The sequence below is a fragment of the Glandiceps talaboti genome, chromosome 2, assembly GCF_964340395.1.
Source record: "Glandiceps talaboti chromosome 2, keGlaTala1.1, whole genome shotgun sequence".
NCBI lineage: Eukaryota > Metazoa > Hemichordata > Enteropneusta > Spengelidae > Glandiceps > Glandiceps talaboti.
The window spans coordinates 20,553,770-20,575,795 of NC_135550.1; the positions used below are offsets into that span (position 1 = coordinate 20,553,770).

Below are 22,026 nucleotides of genomic sequence, written 5' to 3' on the forward strand. Positions count from 1 at the left end.
AAATTTTTCCCTATAAATGTCCTATAAATATCCAAGTACAACACACAGAGCTCACATCTGACATGTTGCATAATTTTTTTTTAAACTTAGCACTGTGTCAAAAATATTATTTATTTCACACATGTTTGATTTAGCTGAAGTCTTTCTTTATCATAAGTCAATGCATTGATAAAAGTTGATGAACTGAAAACTTTCACCCCAAAAACGTTACGTTTTCACCACACTTTTATCAAAAGGTAATATAACATGAACAAGTCAATACGTTGTTGTTGTTTTTTGTTTTTTTTTGTCAAACAGTGTAATTATCCAAAATAAACATACATTGCCTCATAAAAGCCGCATAAACAACACATCCATGCAGCCACCCGTACTAACAAAATCACCACGAGAAGGTGACTGTGATTGGCTGTTTACTCCACTCTGAACAATATGAGGTGATAATGAACCAATAGAATGTATTGTTACATAAATTCATAATATACTACCGCGGTCATTTTTAAATATTTCGTCGGCAAAATATACTTTTGACATTGGTACACATTTTACTACAAAAAGACTACTGACCACTTGTGATTGATATAAAACACTGATTGGAAAGACTTCTTCTTAGAAGCTCTGACAGTACGGAAAAACAATTCAGTGCTTGCTTGCTTGCTTGCTTGCTTGAAGTTGAGGGACGGCAAACATCGATCGTGAATGAAGCTGTAAAATTTAGGATTATCAAGTGAAACTGTCGACTGTAAAATAGTACTTACATATACTGTGATAGTGGGAATACAATATTCAATCGTTCTGCTCCTCGGAGCAAATTAAATCGTGGAAATTGTTGTGTTTACAATATTTACTGGTACTTGCATGCCGCGGTGACTGAGCTGGAGATCCTTTCGGGTCGAAGTTCGTACAAACAACTCGACTAGGGAATCGTCCGGGGGCGCTGTAACATGCAGAGCAGTGAATCGGCGCTGAGCGGAGGGAAAGTGCTAGCAGCGTCAACGACAGAATCTAGGATCTGGGACGCCTTGTTGTATCAACGACCTTGAACCTTGTTTGATACAAGGACTTTATTCCGGGTAAGCATTTATTAGCTAATCCTTGGACCTGCCATTGACGGTTGTGGACCCACTTTATGGTGATTCAGTCCTCTGAAACCTTTTCGTGTTTGTAGTCGACGGTCGGTCACGGTCCCGGTCGCTCGGTCGCTTGTACTTCTTGTGGGATTTCACAGGGACACGCATGTTACCGATACCTCAGACCACTAAGAGATGTTACAAACTGTGCATGTCGGTCGGTCGTCGGGCCCGGGCCGTCGGAAATACGTACATGTAAACATCTTAATAAATTTGAAATAATGATTTTCTGGAAGTATATACCTCTTTCTTGAGTATTTGTATTTGACATAAATTCCTGTATAAAAACCCTGCTGTTCGGCTGTAAATTCAAGTTTATTCATTCAGGAAACCTTGGGCATGGATCTCCCCTTGGCCTTATATCTCCATGTTTACACCCAAGACTCAAGAGTGAAATTTACATTCACTTTCAGGAGTTTATTATATTTCCCATATGCTAGTAATTGCTAAATTTTGGTTACAACTTTCTTCAGCCCACAGGTAATTGTGCTTTGTAACGTTGCAAGACCCAGTGGTCTGACGATCTTCTACCTACATGCTATTGCTCGTCCTGCTTGCATGATAAGGAGTCATTCGGGACTCGATTCTGACAAGTGTTGAGTGTCATGTCAGTAATCTAGACCTTACCCGTGCACCATCTGCAAGCAGGACTACCTCCATGCCATCCTGTACAGTGTAACTGCTCAAAACATTTCAATGTCAAGTTGCTACGTAGTAGACCAATGTCATGGATATTCTATAGTGGGGATACATGCATAGACATGCAAAAGTGTGCTAGTATTTTCTGTCAATGGCGCCATGTCTTTTTTTTCATGAAACAACTGGTGTCACTAGTAGGTGAAGTGAGTTGGGACTAGATTCTGACAATGTCCCCTCCCCTTTCTTAGGGACATTGTCAGAATCGAGTCCCATACTCCAGTATTGTGTCTAAGGCCTAACAAAAACAAACGTCATGTGTGGTTCCAATTACGCTCAATTTTAGAATAGAAAAAAAATTATATATATGTTGTTTTCCATATGGTCTCTGTGTTATTGGTTTCTTCTCATCAGATGTACAGTTTTCACATCCACTATTTCTTGCAAGACTTCACGATTTTCACAATTTTTTAATTATTTTTTTTCTTGAAAACGTAAAAAAAAAAAGTTTAGGGTCGGCAGTGAAAAAGTAGGTGGGGGTCGGTTAACTGGAACCAAACAATTTTTTTTAGACCTAAACAAGACTATTGTCTCACCAACTGTACCTGTTAAGGTCTTTGATGAGTTGCGACAGTACACCAGATCTGCAGAGAAGCCACCCTGCATTACAATGCATCCAATCAAGACATACTGTCTTGAAAAATAATGTTTCTAAACAATTTCAGAGAGATTGAAGATGTGAGGATCAAAAAACAGTAGAGAGAGAGAAAAAACCAACACCCATTCTCATGGCAGTCAGTGGCCTTATAATTCAATATAGGTTTAAGAATGTATTGTCAAAGTTGCAAGAAATTAAGCAAATGTACCTGGTAAATGACCACTTCTGAGGTTTAACATTAATTTGGCTCAAAGCATGAGCAAAATATTCTGTCCGTCCCCCCTTCAGACCAGAATTTTCATGCCCCCCCCCCCCCTACACACTCCCCATTTTCTCTGTAGCAATTTAATTCTCCCTCCCCAGTCTGAAATTACTTAAACCACAGAGAAATACTTATCTGTGCCTAAACAGGATGATCATGTCTTTGTGCCGCCTCCCTGTGTGAAAATGAGCATTCCCTAAACATGCTTATATAAACCATTGCTGGAACACACTTATAATTTTAATAATCCGTTTGCAGCTAAAAATAAAAATGGTGACAGGTTACATCACAGTAATTTGATAGATATCCATTAATCTTGTCATTGTTCATCAAATTCAGTGACATCAGTGTGATAAACCTCAAGATTCCATTATCTATTGCTCCAAGCTGATATAAATAGACAATAACTGTCTAGAATTAGAATCAACAAGACTACAGTTTCGTTGTCACTTCATCCAAGGCTTTCTGCATGTATGATGACATTAACAATATAAACTATCTACAATTACAGGTTGGATGGATTGTTGACTTGATGATTTGAGGTCACTCATCCTTTGTGGGTTTCATTCACCAGATCCAAGGAAACCAGGTAAGGTTCTCTGAATTTTATACACATACTTGTAGTATAGTAATAGTATTGTATCTGAGTCATACTTACCTATTACTTAATATTACTAGTATTAGAAGAACTAAAGCCTGGTATTCTGGTATAAGACATATGGTAATACTTCACTGCCATAATTAGTAAAGTGTCAGGAACCCCTATTATGCAATTGATTTGAATTGAAATTTATTTCACCAGAACTTATACAGATTATACAGATATTGAATAAAATATATAGAAATGAAAGAGAGAGAAAAAATTGTAGTACATGTAGTACTTAACAATACCAGAAGACTATTTTTAATGCCATTGAATATATCATTAGTTTAGGTTTGATTCTGAGTATTTTCACTCAAGTAAAAACGCTTTATAAACCCATCTTGTGCTACTTTAAGCTCTTTTACATGTAAGTTTTATACAAAGTGTGTCACTATCATTAGGTCGTTAGTATCTGTGTATAATTATTGATACAATACATCGTAATTTCTGAAGTGGCAATACACTTCATGTGCCCTAGCAAGGCCAGATACGTTTGCTAACAATACCGGTCCGTCTAAATCAAGCTTGTGGTTGTAAAGATCAGTAGCACATACTGTGATCACTGTCTGTTCAGTATTGTATCATAGTACAGAAATATGAACCCGACAGAAAACGCGTTCACCTGCTTATATGATGTACAGTTATGATTATAATCCTATCATTGGCAGTTTAAAAGAAATGCCTGACTTATCTCATCAATGGTATCTGTTTCCTATTTCAGTTCAATTAATTGTGTAATGTTATGAAACTTGTAATCTCAGCTTGTTGAAAACGCACATGATTATAATCTATCAATTGTATTTTTCAGAATGGCTAGTTCTGCAAGTGATTATCCAAGGCAAGATATAACTAAGTCTCTTAGTTCAAAGGATGAAGTATTATGTGGTGCCAATCGAACTGCTGATCCTAATGACTTCCTAACCCAGATTGGAAACTACTACAATAACCATGAATTGAGTGATATCATTCTGAAGGTTGGAAAGCAGTGTTATCATGCCCACAAACTAATCCTAGTCAGTGGTAGTGATGTATTTCGTACGATGTTGACAGGCCACAACTGGGCTGAAAGTACAACACATGAGATCGAGTTAGAAGAAGGTTTCCACTGTGAGCCAGTATTTCCAGACTTCCTCAAATTCCTGTATACTAACCGTATATTTATTTCTGACGACATTGTAATTCCTCTAAGAACATTAGCCGATAAGTACATGGTACACAGACTCTCTAGGCTTTGTATTGATTACATGTGTAATGAACTCAACTGTGATAATGTTATAGGATGGGATCAGTATGCCAACAAATTTAATATCACTCGATTGTCACTTGAATGTCATATATTCATGCAACAAAATGTAGATCTCTTGATAGATTCCAAGAAATTTCTAAATTTAGATATTGATCAGTTTGTCAAAATCTTACAATGTTCAGATGTACATGTACCAGATGAGTACACATTATTCAAGAGTGTCAAAGATTGGGCATTTGCGTATGATAGATCATGTTCATCTGATGACATCAAGTCAAATCTAGGTGTGCTCTTACCACTTGTACGTTATCCTATGATGACAGGAGAACAGCTAGATTCCATAGAGAAAGATGATGCCATCAATGCCTGTTATCCAGGTATGAGAGTTGAAATCAACAGTAGTTACAAATTTCATGCTACATCAATCCCAAACCGTGACTGGTCCATGAGTAAAGTAACACCACGACATTACTACCAAGGTTATTCCTGTAAGTTCACCCTACCCAACTATTCTAAGAGTCATAATGACAACAACAGATATGTCAAGGTATTCCCTGCATATTCCTCCAATGGACCAGCCAGGACTCTCAACTGGGATTGGTTTGCATCGGTTGCAATGGGTGGTAGAACTGATCGACTGGGTACAGCCAACAAGGAGCCAGTCCTAGAAATATCAAACCCTGGACCAGAACAAGAAGAAAGATCAGTACAGGTATTAGCTGTATTCTATGGGAAAAGGAATGGTAGTATGTTCAAGAAGGTACATCACTCTACCCAGCTGACGGTCAGAGATTATAATTTCCATCGCATCAGGATTTTTGGACACTCCCTACCTTCTGAATTCATTGTCAATGACACAGTAACATTTCATGTGGTCATAACCCCCACTGATAAAATATATGTCAAATGTTAGTGTACTGGAAATAGCTGGTTCACACAAGATGAGTAAATTTCAAGACCTTTGCCGTTATGTTAGAATCACTATACACTACATGAATGTTGAATATAATACTTTGGGCTTACCATCATACACATTATTATATTTGCCATGGTATACCTTTGAAATAAGCCAATACTATGGTATGAGACAACTGAGATCACTCACCTCAGGCTTACATGTACTTACATTACTTGATGTAATTTATGTACCTTTATCTTCAAACTGGGGAAGGATGAAGCCAACCCACGGCAGAGTATGAAGTACATATTATAATGTATCCTCATTCTCAAGGTAGATTTATAACCACATCATTCAAGCAAACTCATGCCCAATGGAACATCCAACTGAACATTTTCAGTGAGAAGTTTCAATACGTTTAGTTTCTTATTTAAAGAAAAGAACAAAAAAAACCATTTACTTATGCATGGGGAAATTCAGTGTACTGAAGTAGTCCTATTCTTTGATCAAGTTATTTACAATGCATTCCCTAAAACAATGATTTATGCTTGCACCCAGTGATATTTTATGCTTTCTTTTATGTTCCTGTTAGTCAAGCAACACTGCATACGTACTGGGTACTTTTTCAGTTTTTTTTAACATTGAATTTAAATTATCTTCAAAACTTATTGAATTGTACAATTTTAACTATTCTGTTGATTTGTAGAAACTTTTAAGTTTGCCATTTCTTGTTGACATGTCAATTGACCAAAAATTCATGCACATAATGAACAAGATGGATTACAAGAACTTAATCTAACTTAAACACTACAATCGCACACCTAGAGTGTGAGATTATGGGTTATGCTGGCTTGCAGGTGATGTTATTTTATGGTATTTATTATATATTCCATTATTATTATTATGGGAAGTATTGTGTTAAGTCTATGACAAGGACAAGGCACAATATTGCAAGATAGAGTTGTTGTTTTTTCAATTATTCAATTTGAACTTGTTGCTCTTTTACCATCATCTTTCATTAGGAAGTTGTACAGCCATCCAATGAACATTTCGATTTGCAAAAACATTCCTGCCATACTTAGAATTGTTCAAGAATACAATATTAATCAAAATTTTAAAGCGAAGGAAACAAGCTGTAAACATTGTGTATATATTGTCAAATGTATACTCATTGAGGTATTGTACATTCTAACACAATGTATACTCCAAACTTTGGGGGTTATTTCCAGTGAGAAGATATTACCAGTAAACTTCAAAAATGAAATATTTCTAGTATTATTTATCTAATATCTAAATGCATGTAGAATTGAATCAAATGTGAGCACAAACAATAATTCAAATCGTCAATAGATATTAAAATTTAAGTGCCAGTTTTAAAGGAACAGATGAGCGGTATTTCTTTACTTGTCAGAATCCAATTTGTGGACTGTAGATATACTATATGGTATAGATCTGCGAAGTGAAAGTATTAAGGGTTTTATTACCAGGGAAGCACATCAACAGTTTAGACTATTGCTGTTTTTGTTTTCTTAAATAGCTCTATGCATGTAGGTTTGGCCGTTTCTACATCAGGCACTCTGTATATTATATACCAGTGATTACTTTAACCAGTGCACATACATACTAGTGGTATTTTCACTGGCAGTGCAATACTGAAACATTACATACCTGCATGCAAATATGAGGATGTGGTCATTCCTTGTCCACAAAAGTGCATAATTGCACGGTGTGATTTTTATGGAAATTTGCTGTTTCAGATATACATATTTAATAGTACCAGAACCCTAGCTGCATGAATGGCAGTGTGGGTATTCAGGCGTATTTGCACTTGTGCTGGCAGTGTTTTTGTGAAAGTAAGACCACAAAGAACATGGCAAGTGCTAGTGAAAATACCCTGATTTCAACACACTTGGACTGATGTCTCATGGGGTTCTGTCATTCAGTCACAGTAGAGACAGTTTTATAGATTTACATAGTGCGTGTACTATAAAGCTTAGGACTCAGTTTAGGATTCAGGGCCATTACAGGAGACTCTCTGTCTCTCTGTCCTTTATATTGAGTATGGTAGAGAGGTATGTTCAGGATGTATACAAGCAGGAGTTTGTAGGCTTTGTCCTACTCATGTAAATAGGGCTATAGATAAATCCTGTAAGTTGCTGTAGACTGTCTGCAATAGTTATAAAACCAATAAATGAAACAACATAACCTTACTAGTGAATTTTAAAAAGGTACTATTCAAATCAAAAGTGCACTCAGATAGCAATAATAACACAAAGTTACAACATATTGACAGTAGCAGAAGACTTGTTTGATGTATGTGGAAAATGCTACTTACAGTCATATCATGCAATTTTGCTGTGAGTATTTAACTTTGTCCCACCAAAGTTGTGACATTTCTCAGGGTACCCTGAACTCTACACCTGATCCCATGGATACACATCAGCTGTCCATATAATATGTATGTTGTAATATAATATGATAACATTTCAATCAAAGGAGATCTTACTGTAATAAGAGGGGCTTTGCTCTAACCAACCTGTACCACAGTTATAGCTATTACTACTGAATCACTCTCATGACTGCCATCTGGTGCTTCATACAATCTCTCTATGGTATTCTCCACTTTGTTTTATTTAGTAAATTGTAAATGTACTCAGAGACACTACCTTCAAATTCTCAATTTTTAGTGTTGTATTTAGCCAAGGTTGTCAATGCTTTAAAGCTGTTGAGCCATATTTTGTTGCTCTTTCAAAGCTTGATACAGAATAGAGGACTTTTTGTGGAAAAAATCAATGTTTGCATGCTTTTATAGTTAAATACATGGAGTTGTACACTCTCTACTTTGTACATTAGGTATAATTCTAAATCTATTGTGAGATATAACATGCAAGTAGTTGATTCATGGGGTTTGTTTGTAGTTAGTGTTTACATGCTTTCATAGTTGTGCACTTACTGCTTTGTATCACTGCAATATGTAACAGTGATTACTTGCACTGATGCATGTGCATACTAGTGGTATTTGTACTGCACTGCAATACTGAAAATATTATTGCAAACCTGCATGTAAATGATATGCAAATTGCAACCATTCCTGACAAATGAATTCTCCTGATTGCACAGTTTGATTTTTATGAAGATTTGCTTCTTCAGATAAACATGATACAGAACACCATGCCACAGTAGTGCTAGCATTGTATTGGGGGGGGGGGGAGATTTGCACTTGTGTTTGGGTTATTTTCTGGTGCACTTTCACTCACTATGCTTGCGGAAGTATAACCACATAGAACTCTACAAGCACTTGTGCAAATGCCCAGAGTATACCACACTTGCATTCATGCATCATGGGGTTCTGTCATAATATTGCAGTTCTGTAGTCAATGAATCCATTAGTGTTTTGTAAACAATGGTTCTAGTTTTACACTTTCATGTAGTTGTCCACCGTGTGCTTTGTATATTTAACTGGGGTAGTAATAGTATAATTGTAAATATACTAAAAGATACTGCCTGACAGTAGTTAATACATAAGTGTTTTATAAGCAGTAATTGCAGTATTTCAGTAACACTAATGCAAAGTGACTTGGCAGAAAATTCAGTTTTAATATTGTGGTACAAAATGAAATAATATCCATGTGTGCATGACACAAGTTACAGGAATTAGACTTACTTTTTATACAAGATTTTTTTTTCAATGTTCAATGTAATTTTAAATTTGTATTTGTAAATTTTGGTGCACTATTCATAATTGTATATTTCCATAATTTGACAATTTACTGTTACTGGTAATAAACTTTGACCATAGGGTCTATGCTTTGACTACATACTTATCATTCATGTGTGTTATTTCATGAAATTATGCAAGGTGGTAGGACATCCTCTCACAGAATGTTTTCACAAAAGACAACACACAGCTTTATTAACAACAATTCCATGTCATGTTACAATTTAAACATCACAAGGTTTTAGGCACGACATAAATAAACGTAACGGAAAGATGACAACCTTTTACATGTATTTGTCAACTTGGTTGAGGGCAGTATCAGTACAGCGCCCTCACTGGATTGATTTGAACTTCATTTGAACTTTGACCTAGTTCACTCAGTTAGTTGGCCGGCATAAATATGTTTTCCTCATCGTTAAAAATGTATCAAATTTGATAAATTATTGAAAAAGTAACTTGTCAGCTTTGTAATACTCAGGAAAGATAGTGACCAACACATGATTTCATATTGTATTTATCAATAACTACCTTTTTTGAGTAGATCTATATATAGTCTTGACTTCTGCAACTCCATAAAATAATTTTCATAAAATCAGTGCTTATCAACAGGAAAGACATTCTGCAGAGTTAAAGATATTATATATTACATTTATCTAACCTAAAGTTTAAACTTGCATATAAACCTTATTTAACTAATATTATTGTAGTTTATATGTTTACTAGTTTGTTTTAGCACCAAATACTTATTGCAGAAAATCCAATGATGAAATAGTTTTCTTAATGGATGCAATAAAGATTCTACTCTATAATAAAATACAAATTGATACTTTATTCCACTTTTTATATACTTTTTTTTTTAGTAGTAGTGAAATTACTTTATTGGAATCTAGTTTTTGAAGCAACTACGTAGCGTTCGTTTGGATCGCTCGGACGCCATCAGCATAATTTTACACAACCCCCATGCTGTGGAACATCACTGCCAATTCTAATAAAACAATGTAATAATGTAACTGGGTGCAAGGGGTTTTGGTATAAGTAGTGCAACTGCATACTTGCAATTGGGGTATTGGTATTGTTTGCCTGTAGTGTATGTGTTGTCATATTTTCTATCAGTTTAGTAAATCCTACTGCATTGATAGTTAATGTGGTGTGTTAATGAGATTGTTTCATTGGGTCTAGTTTAAGAAATATGTGCGCATACACACACACACACACACACACACACACAAACTACATCATCACAATGTGATGAAAACAGCATCCTTGAAACTGATGTTGCTTGTTCACTATAAGACTTTATTAACTTTATTAATGAGTTGCATATAAAAAGTACTAAAAAATGTAAGACATTCAACTGAATTTGTCACAGAATAATTCTGTTGATTTGGTGATAAAATACAACACATTCAGTTGTCATACTTGTCTGCCATCCTTTTGTCTAAAAAAACATCAAAATTCTTGCATGTCATTCATTCCAACTGAAGTACATTTTAAAACTTCTTCAATATTTTGATCAACAATCTAAAAAGTAAAAGCCTTGTTTTAAAAAAATACATCCAGTGATTTATTCATTGTTTATATTCCACCTGTGTACACATTCTGGCATAATGCTGTCTTAACTTTTGAAAGTTGAATAAAAAGCTTTCAAATGTGTCAGAACAAGTAAGTGGATAAGTTCATGATCACCTATGAAAGGTACACAAGCCACTGAATGCTCAGCTGAATTAAAAAATGATGTTAAAAGGCTACTTCATCTTATGAATTGCAATGCTCTTTAAGTACAATTCATTCTGGCAATTTATGACCAAATTACAATTCTGTTAGCTTAAAATCAGGATAGGCATATTTCCTGCAGTAAAATGTCCATAATCATGGTTATAAAATATCCCATCACCTCACTAAACCTCTACATCTTGACCAAAGTCTTTGATACTGGGAGTTCATCTTGGTTTGGATGTTGTCGCCATGACACTAGTTTTGCCATCCATCATAATGTGACAGCTACACACTACTACAAGGCAAAAGCAGGACTGCTAGCATTTCACCATTTCTGGTCAAATCTTGATTATATAGAAATCACAGTAGTTGTTAATGTACCTGAAATAGAACATAACATAGATTGCTGTCAGCTTCTTGTACTGTTGAAATCTCTAAAAAGAACCAATTTCTGAGTTCTGTAACATTTCCAACTCTGGAGGCACTCAAAAATGAGTTTTACGGTGTAGAAAACAGTTGTCTAGCAGAACTAGAGATGGACCAGCACAAAAGACTAATTCTATTCAATCTTTATGGCTCCACTGATAAGATTAACATTTATGCATGAACCATTAAGCAAGCCCATGTCATCCCCAAGCAATACAGGACAATACAAGCCCACCATAATGTGGTATTTTCTGGAACTTGGAAACTGTTAACCATTTTCTGAAAACTTTGTTATTTCTTTATTTATGTAGTACACTGTTTATATATGAAACTGAACTATCAACTGTCAACTATGAATCGATGGCTGCTACTAGCTGTAGTAGTATTTGTATTTGATTTATTACTTTGTTGCAGATATGTACTGTAAATGCTAATTCTTGGAAATTTGACATGTATTTTTCTGGCATTTGACACTTGATCAGCTCATAGAGCTCTTAGCCCTTTCACAGCTGAAATTAATATGATATATGATACATGATAAATGGTATATGATATGATATATGATATATGATAAATGGTATTATATGATATGATAAATTGTATATGATATATGATAAATGGTATATGATATGATATATGATATATGATAAACTGTATATGATATATGATAAATGGTATATGATATATGATAAATGTTATATGATATGATATATATGAAAATGGTATAGGATATGTGATACGATATGATATGATATATGATATAATACAATACAATATGATATGAACCTGGATTGGAATCCTGGCCTTTAAAAATTACCTCCTTACCTAAGCAGTACTATTATCTAATGGTGTCTTAATGTTTGTGTCTAAGTCAGCAAGGCTGTCAGCGAAGGCTGTCTCTACATCAACGTCAACAGGATTACTGAATCCTCTCATTGTATCATCATCGTCATCAAGTACACCAGCTGATGAATACATGGGGTTGTACTTGGTTATTGTATCATCTATGTAGCTCTGTGAATGAAGTCAAAAAGTGAATGTGTCAATTGAAATTACCACCGTTGGTATCTGACTAGAAATAAATGAATTAGTCATATGGAAAGATTATGTATTACATATCACTTGACTATTTCTGGCATATGCTTAGCCTGGGACAAGCTCCATTTCAACACAATTTAGGCTTTTTGAATTCATCTTGTGTACAGGAGTGGCCATCCATAAAACAATACAGGAAGTGATAATGTAAATCCACTATAAGTGATGCCTGTGAGGAAGGCCTTGAAATAGTTTTAGTGGCTTTACAATAGAATACATACACAGATGCTTTCAGAACATCAGTACAACTTCAATGGTATAAATTCAACACATGATGTAGGCACTCTTATACTGGTAAGAATACATTCTTTGTGTAATGCATCAGATCATTCGTTAAAAAGGTCTATCTGTATCCAACTTCAAATCTCTATCCTCCTTTGAAGACTATCATATCTCACTTTGCTGGTTGAAGAACAATATAGGCTTACCTTTGGAGGGGTGTCATACATTGGATTGTCAAAACCCCTCAATACAGCCGATTGATCAGTGGGATGGTTAACAAATTCAGCACCGGCAAGTTCCATGTCAATGTCTAGCTTTTTATCACGTCTGCTACACCATCTACATAGATGACACAGGGTGAGATAACAGTGAAATCAGACAGCACAGACTTTATGGTTCTTCATAAAACATACTAAGATTAGCCTTCAGTATTCATTAGGTGCAGGTGAAAGCATACAAGGTATTTCAGTAGGTATATGGTTCCATAAACACACGCAGAGTGACACTACATAATAGCACTGGACTTTTCAAACTATATTATTACAAAATAAAGCTTTCTGGTATGAAACTTACCCACGGCGTAATATCAATGCAACCACCATAACCAGGGCAAGAATAACTAAGACAGCAACAATAATGCCTGCAATAGCACCAGTTTCAAGGGGAGCTGAATCTATACAGGATAGTAATCAAGGAAGAAAAAAAATTAGAATTTGTGTCAGAATATATCTGCCTCATGCTTTCACAAAGTATGTTACTGGTAAAAGTGACAAAAACGAATATTCACGTATGTAGAAAAAAAACCCATCACTTCTATCAATAATTTGACTTGGAAAGATGAGTAACGTTTAATCTCAGTGCATAACATTTGGAAGAAAATTTAAATAGCTGACAGTTGAGATCAAAAGTGGAAGCTAAAGCCTAACATATAATATTATCTTTAATACTGTGGCAAATGGCCAGAGGTCCAGAAATAAATAACTAAATAACTAATCACGTTGAGGTCGACACTGACATAAGTCAACATACTTGAACAGTTCATTTTTTTAGTATGTTGACTTATAAACGGATGATTAAAAAAATACTTTTGCTGAATTGATCTGTGTATGAACATGATTATTTTTCATCAACAAGTTCAATTTTAAAATGACCTTCTATACAAAAGATGATACAAAGATCAAGGACTAAATCATAGTAGACCTCAAATGCTGTAGCTGAAACAAATTAAGCCTTCTCCATGCTTACCTGTTTGTTTGCCAGTCCCTTCTCCAGATGTTAATTTGGTCACATTGGTGATTCCATAAGTCGCCTTATCTGAGTTAAAAAAATATCAGAAAACAATTGTATGTTGAAATCCAAATGATTAAGGAAATTCTCCGCTATGAGTTTATACCAAAATGGACGCTGTAAGTGTAACTTCCTTAGTAACAGCCAATGAATTTAACTCTGCTCTTACACATCCTTTTCCAGCATTCTTGTTCACTATTTTGCACCGACAATGATACAGTTGGAAGCTGTACATGTTTGATGGCCATGTGCTGATGATGTACAGCAAAGTTTTGATGTCACATTGCAAAATACTACAGTATGTTTATTTTGTTCCCTTGTGGAACATATACCACAATACACTGAATTATCAAGTAAAAGCCATTAGCCATTCAATTTGTACGTACAAACTCTCTCTGCTCTTTTCATCAGTGAATGTCCATGACTATATCAAACTTGCACCAGTAATTTGAGTAAAGAAGTTTAGAAAGAAAATATCTCTTAGAGCAATATTATATCTTGAGCACCCTTTAACAGGATTTTAATCTCAATTTCCTACCATTGCTGTAGTCAGATAAACATTTGCTATTGTGTATTCATAAAGACTGAGATAAACTTACTATTTAGGATATCTTGACGTAGGGCTTCACACATTGCTGCGGCATCTTTACCTTCATAGTCATCAGTTGCAAAGAACTGAATGTTATCATCCTTAGTTTTAGACGTACTCGTCAATACTTTGGTGTAATCATTCTGTAATAAGATAACAAAATAAGGACAGAAATGTTTAAGGTTGCTGCGCAGGCTATTTTTCATCCCCATTCTTTACTTAGTAAAAATGTCATAACTTTGTTAAAAATAAAGATATTGACTCCATATTTTCACAGTCTGTTCTTTATATACTCAACATATCAGCAAAAACATTAAAATTTTGTTTGTTTATGTTGTGAGGAAATTTGATACGTGTGTATATTAATATGTCATATTGGATTTGGAATAAAATCATGGTGACAAAACAGTAAAGCTATAGAAAAATTGGTCTTAAACAAAAGAATGATCATATGTACAGTAATCTTTATGACTCCATTGATAAGATAGCATTGTGCAAGAACCAGGGATCGAATTGTGGGCCTTTAAGATGACGCAAAAATTACATTGTAGCATGATCCATAGCAGCCATTAAGATCATATATCTACTCTATCATTGCTAGATGAATCTTAGGAGATTCTAACTTTTTTTTGTACTTTAATATTTTATTGCAGATTATCACTGTTGGCCACAACACCAAAAGACAACATTTCTAGTATTATTCAAAAATATATATGTTACGCCAAACAAGATTCAAAGCACTGCGACATATTTTAGCTATGGTCTCATATAAGAGAAATATGAATTATAATTTGACCAACCTGAAATTTGCTCTTTATGGTATTCTTGAAGGTGTCCAACACAAACTGGTCTTTATTGTACTGCATTGTCAATGTACAACCTGAAACACAACCAGCAGACTACTTTGAATTATGTTAATTATGAAAGTTTAAACAGCTATATGCTAGGGATACCTACTACTCCATAAAAGATAAAGCTTCCAATGATTTAGACAAATAGTTGATGCTGTAAGATACACTATTTGACAAGTTGACTCTAAAAATTTGCATTTCCAGATCATTTGTCACTTGTTAGATATAATCAGTCTAATAGATAGTCTGCAAACATCATTAGGAAAGTGTATATGTTTGTTGAAAATCAGCATATTTTCATTTTTGAGCAAGCAATGTGTGACACTCCATTCCTGTTGTAATAATTTTGGCTGAAAACTAGTGGTCTTACAATAACAGCTGAAGAGGGCTGAGTGATTTAGCAAAAATATACTCGGTAAATTATTTATGTGTCGAGTTCGGAACTAATACAAAATTCCAGACTTTAGTTTCACTATCTACTTTGGTGCTTTTACATTGTAAGTATCACATTATATTTCTTCCACACTTACCACACTTTGCACAGCACGCACCACTTGGTAAAAGAGCTTTCTTACAGAGAGGTGGTAAACATGACATCTTACAAATCCTGTCCCTTACCTGTAGACACAATCAAGCAAAACAAGCACTTGGTTACCACAAATCTATTTAAGAAGCCAGCCACTCAATCAAATCTTTATAAGTTATCAATTTTTCCCTCTGGTTTCACAGAAATGTAAGTCTACCCTATATCAACATTTAGACTTTACATAAGGCCATTGTAGTATAAACTGCCAATAAATTGAGCTCCATCCCCCCCCGGCAAAACCTAATTGTGTTCCATATTGCAATGATCTATTGTACGTTTGTTATAGACCCATTTTTAGGCATACACCCTGTTTACACTTAGATTTGTGGATTTCTGTGCATCATCACGGTAATAAGTGAATTTGCAAACTTCATATCATTATTATCAATTCAACAATAAAACTTTGGAATATAAAAGATTATTATTTATCTATCACAACTTACCACACCGTCATTTCCACAAGGGCAGCCTGAGGTGTCTTGACAGCCAGCAACACTGACAACACCATCTGAGGTGAACTGTTCTTCACCATCGCTGCTCTCCAAGAATGACGTGAATGAATTTGTAGTATGACCCTTGAAAAGGAAATAAAAAATAATCAAATATTATAAATGGTCCTGATTGCAAATATTGTCACTTTTCAGTTTTGAAACTGCATGATTTGATAACTTTTAATTCAACGACAAAAAATTTGAATTTTGCTACAGTTAAAAAATATGTTGGATACATAGTGACCTCCAATGGGTGCGATGAAGCAGATATGCAGAGACAACTTAGAGCTATGTATGCGAGGGCAAATTTTATTGTCAGAAATTTTATTCATTGCTCGGAGCATGTGAAATGCACACTTTTTAGGAGTTTTTTATATAGTGTTTACTGTTTACAAGTTTGGTGTAATTATAGCAACACGATGCTTCGTAAAATACAGGTGGCATATAACAACACGTTTCGATTAGTTTTTGGCCTTAGAGGGGCAGTTAGCATAAGTAACAATTGTGTCAGTAGGAATATTCTTAATTTTACCTCATGACAACGCAACTTGTTGTTCAAATTTGTTTCAAAATGGCTACTTGAGAGCCACAATGAAATAATTAAGACGTGTATTCTCTCCGACAATTATTTTTACTCCAGTTTCTGGAAAAACTACCGACTTGTATTGTATAATTAGTTGGGGTTTTTTTCTATAGTATTTTTATTTTTTTGTGGTTGTATGGGACTTTTTTAATGGCCTGAAATAAAGAATATATAAAAAACAACACTCTGATGCTGCAGTCTCTCTCCTTGCTATTTACAACTAGTATAAACAATGTCTGATTTTCTCACCTGGCCAGCAAACTGCATAGATCCAACAGTCACATCTGTATCTAGTTGGACATAGAAGCGACTGCCTTGTGGAAATACAACATCATCATATGCACATGGGATCTGTTCAGTCTCTAATAAAGCCACACCTTGAGAATCTTCCCAGTTGGCTGGGTCAAACCAATCCTTGACACCAGTACGCACAAATTCTACATCTGAAGACACGTATGTTGAGTTACTAGGTCTGACCATAAACAGTTTCTCAAAATATTGCATACACGAGATGCCACTTACAACCAACTTACAATTCGATCATATACAATGTCAGGTAAGTCGCATAGCTGCAGTATGTTTATAGTTCTAAAATACATTGTAACAATAACGAGCTCTTTTCTGTAACTCTATGTAATTACACTCAATATAAAGGGTGTCAGGCGTTGAAGGATTAAAATACATGTACATTCAATACACGAGAATATTTGAATGAATTTTCTGTGTCCTAAACTTTATTACTGAATTGAATTCTAATATTTGGTTTAATATTTACAAGTATTTAATAATTTCTGTTAGTCTGTTGGATACAGCATGTTGTTGCCATGCTATCAGCGATTACTCAAAAAGGTTGATTAATGTGTAAGGGGTGCCCAACATAGCTCACTTTACAGACTATAATTCTGTCATATTTCCAAAGTTTACCATTGTTTTATATAAATACTGTACCTGTCCCTTCACATGAAGCGTCTTCATCCTCGTCACTAAAACTCCATACCACATTATTACCTAATGCCACAACACCATCATTTGGCAGGACAACTTCTTTCATTGTAGCATTTGATTGGATGAAGACTGATACATTTGTATCACTCTAAAAGAAGAAACATTTCTCATTTACATTGGTAATATCTCCTTCTATATTAAACTCAATAAGAGAATAAGATCCAGGGCTCACACTACATGTCATCTGTATGCCCTCTAATGACAGCCAAATTTTGTTATTGTGAGTCAAAATGATAAAAAATGGCATTTCTTGTGAGTCACCACATAGTAAGAAATTGGGGAACACCAAATGTTGGTGCATACTAGAAATTGTGTGCATCAGTGTCACATTAATTTTGTTTAAAGGGCACATTGCATGCAATATATTCTTTACAATTTAATACAAATTCACTGGCATGAACTCTGACCCAACAGTTAAAATCTATGATTGTCAATAAGATTGAAAGGGATTTTTAGGAGAGTTAGACTACCTCATCTACCAGGTTTACTGATAATTTAGCAAATGTGTTCTGAAACAAAGAAACTACATGCTTTCTGAAAGTAAAACTTATAAGATCTGTGTCAGAAGCTTGTGACTTGTTACACATCTTACTAGAAATAAGTACATTCATGATTTTTGTGAAAACATTCACATGTTCTCTTTCAAAGAATGCAACAACAGTGATAATAGACTATTTGGCTTCATTGCTTCTTCTCCTATGACAATAGGAGTGACTGGTAGAACACTGTCTTTTGTTCTTTCACAAAGGAGTATTGCAGTGAGATGTTGTGATTCTACTGCGATTGATTGGTTTTTCTCACCTTAGAAGCCCTACACATGTACACAATAGCCAGAGACCTAGGCCAGACAAATCACTGAACCATTCTATTCACTGATGCCAGAATGAACCACTGTTTTGTTTCTTTTATTGGATGTTAAATATTCATGTTTTCATACTGAGGTGAACCACACCCATTTTTTAATTTAATCAAAATACCTTCAAGACTCATGTTGAGGGTTTCAAATTTACTAACATGAATTTACAAAAGGGTGAAAATAATAATGAATAATTATTATCAACAAATAAATCGGATGTATTGGTTTACTTACGGGACTGCCAAGAATGATACGATCATTTGAACATGGAAGGCGTTTCACGTTCCAGTTGTCTGGATTTTCATAATCAATGTTTGGAATCCAATCTTTCCTTGATGCACCACACAAACCTAAAATAGTAGAATACAGTCATTCATTCAAAAATCAGGAAATTTATAGGGTTTTACTTTGTTTAAAATTTTCAGAAAATTCAGTGAAGTTACTTTTTCTTCACACAAACTCTTAGAAAGCATTAAAGTGTAAGCGCAGATGTCTCATAGACTAATACACTTGTTGAATTTTGTTTTAATTATCATGTAAATTCACCCATGACTTTGAAAAACAAAAACTATGCGAGAATGAGTTTGCAGCATGGAGCATAGTGGTTTAATTTAAAAAGTTTATGCAGTAAAGCATTACAAAGGCAAGTATCGTGTTCACTAGCATTCCGTAGATCTTTGGCAGGAACATCATATCAGTGCGAACAAAATAGTCGGATAGATTTCATTATACTTTAGGTATGCTCATGGAGATTGGAGAAGTCAGTACGTTCTTGTCGACAGTGCGTATGTACTGCTGCAACCTTGGAACATGCTGAACAATGTAATCAATTGTAAATATTTAAATTTAGAGCACGTCTGCTTCTTTTATGACTTTTATGTCCTTGAAATGTTGTGTTCACCTGTGTTGAACGAAAACGCCCCTTGGCATTTTTCGAGTAATAACTCCTCAGATATGGCTGCATAGTATGATATAAATGTGAAATTGTTGATGTACTTGTGATCCCTGTACAATGTTCTAACTTTAAATTTAATCATATGATCAGGGTAAATACACAGCGACATCCCAGGAGCGACGCACATTGTTAGCACATGCATTGTTTTTGTATGACACTGATACTAACATTCCAACAGGTAAAAAAAATAAAACTTAGTAAATGGGTGACCCCGCACGGCTGTGTCACTTAAGTCTAAGTGAATTGCTAGAGGGTACCTACCGATAACCAAGTTCACGATAAACAACCATTTAGGATCCATTATAGCATGTACTAGCTGGTTGAGAAGCGACAGGATACCTACGTCTACGACCTTCCAACAGTTCTGGTACGTGACTCACTGGGAATTGACTCGCTACCCTAGGCCCTCTCAAACTGAATCTTGTCCGAGACGCATCACCATACCTTTAGAATATAAATCATTCCGCAGAACTTTCACTCGATGTATTACACTTGTCGAGTTATTTACAAATTTCACCCTCTGGCCAAATTAAACTGTTTAGTTGCGAAAGCTTAAAGTTTAAAAGTGACTCCTAAGATAAGAAGAAGAACCCAGACCAATAAATATATCAAATGACAACACGTTTCCTTTGCTGCGGAAGAACATACTTTACCTTGTTCGGGTAAACCGGTTTAACATATACTTCCCAAGTAAAAAAAACAACATAATCAACACACCTTCTAGTTCTATACACAGACATTGTACTTATGACCTGAGATATGTTTCAGAATATAAGAAATGGTCGATAATACTGACGTATTTGGTCGATAAATTTGGTCCTTAAATCCTCCCAATAGAAAATATTACATGTAAAGTTCAAACAAATGATGTCTAATAAAAGGTCAAGGCGGGTGACATGAAAATTAAAACTTTTTTAATTTCTGGGCCGTGCGTAAATTTCACGGTCAGCTCGTCGATCATTTAGGCCTTTCATATATGTATGCTGTCTTGGGTCTTCATGTATTCTGAGGCGGGTATAGTCAATAAGTCAACTTTACAAATGTAATACCCCCAGTAAAAAATAAGTTCAAGGAAATTATGTCTAATAATAATACTTCAATAACTCTAGGCCAATTATTATGTAAATACAGCAATTCAATATGACGTCACCTCAAAGTTAATAGTTCAGAATGCAATGCGTCTTTCCTTTTATCTCTAACTTGCTTTGTATTTTATTAGTAATTAAAATTTGGTTATAGCTGTTTTCTCTTTAATAATCCCCAGGGACTGATTATGTGTAGCAAATAAATATAACATGGCCCACAATGACGTCTATTTGTCACAATAATCTTACATTAAGATGATAATAATAATATTATTTAAATATATAAATTGGATACGACTTGTAATGAACAAACAAACAAACAATCAAATAAATAAGTGAAGACAGACAGATAGAAAAAATACAAAATGTGTGTATGTGGAAGGGTATGTCCACTGACAACTTATAAAGCGACATCTCAGAAATGTGTTGCTATGGTTACCATCGTCGGTCTAATTTATATTTTTTATATGGAATTAATATTCACCAAATTTTACTGAAAATCGGGTACAACCAACGAAGCTGTTTGTGTGAAAAGTTGTTCCTACATGATTTTGGGAGGGGATTTTGTTATTTTGGTCAATGACAGTGTGTCAGTGGGCATTAAACCTCAGACTCCTGAGGCATAACTTATATTTTAGCAAAATGTTTGGGCAAGGGGAGAAGGTGAAGGTATCAACAATACAATTCAATGCTGAATGATGGGGGATTATTCAGATATGGGGAATGGGAAGGAAAATGGACATGTACATCTTTTGGTAGTGAGCACTGGATCCAGCAGGAGGGCATATACAAATAGCTTTCATTTTCCCTTTAACATCTTTAATTGCAAAAACCCCAAACTGTGTCCACATAGTCAATTAACATTTGTTTCGCTTTTGCAAAAGAATTCAGAAAATTCCCTCGTTGGCTGCATCTGGAAAATGTATGTATATTTCACATCACATAAATTTCGCCCAGTTACAAAGAAACACTGCAACATAGCCCTGTCACATAGCCCTTCTCAAATATCGTGAATGGATTTCTGTAGAAATGTGTGATCGTGTTTGAGGATGAAGGATGATGCAAGTGTGTATATGTCTGCATAAAAAGAA

At 34.9% G+C, this 22,026-nt stretch overlaps 2 protein-coding genes across 2 annotated transcripts; one reads left to right on the forward strand and one right to left on the reverse strand.

The window, feature by feature from the left end:
- The first annotated feature begins 4,135 nt into the window (after nt 1-4,135).
- On the forward strand, nt 4,136-5,485 carry LOC144445413 (BTB/POZ domain-containing protein 17-like). The gene has a single exon (XM_078134956.1). The coding sequence runs from the start codon at nt 4,136-4,138 to the stop codon at nt 5,483-5,485; it is 1,350 nt and encodes a 449-aa protein (XP_077991082.1).
- A 4,991-nt stretch (nt 5,486-10,476) lies between these two features.
- On the reverse strand, nt 10,477-20,259 carry LOC144453350 (protein amnionless-like). The gene is made up of 13 exons (XM_078144619.1): nt 20,112-20,259; nt 19,130-19,245; nt 17,983-18,127; nt 17,284-17,477; nt 16,404-16,535; nt 15,905-15,992; nt 15,324-15,403; nt 14,534-14,666; nt 13,893-13,961; nt 13,221-13,320; nt 12,854-12,986; nt 12,156-12,344; nt 10,477-11,285 (listed from the first exon to the last, which is right to left on the reverse strand). Exons 1-12 carry the CDS (start codon nt 20,149-20,151, stop codon nt 12,156-12,158), a joined length of 1,419 nt encoding a protein of 472 aa, XP_078000745.1. The 5' UTR covers nt 20,152-20,259; the 3' UTR covers nt 10,477-11,285.
- Nucleotides 20,260-22,026: the final 1,767 nt, after the last annotated feature.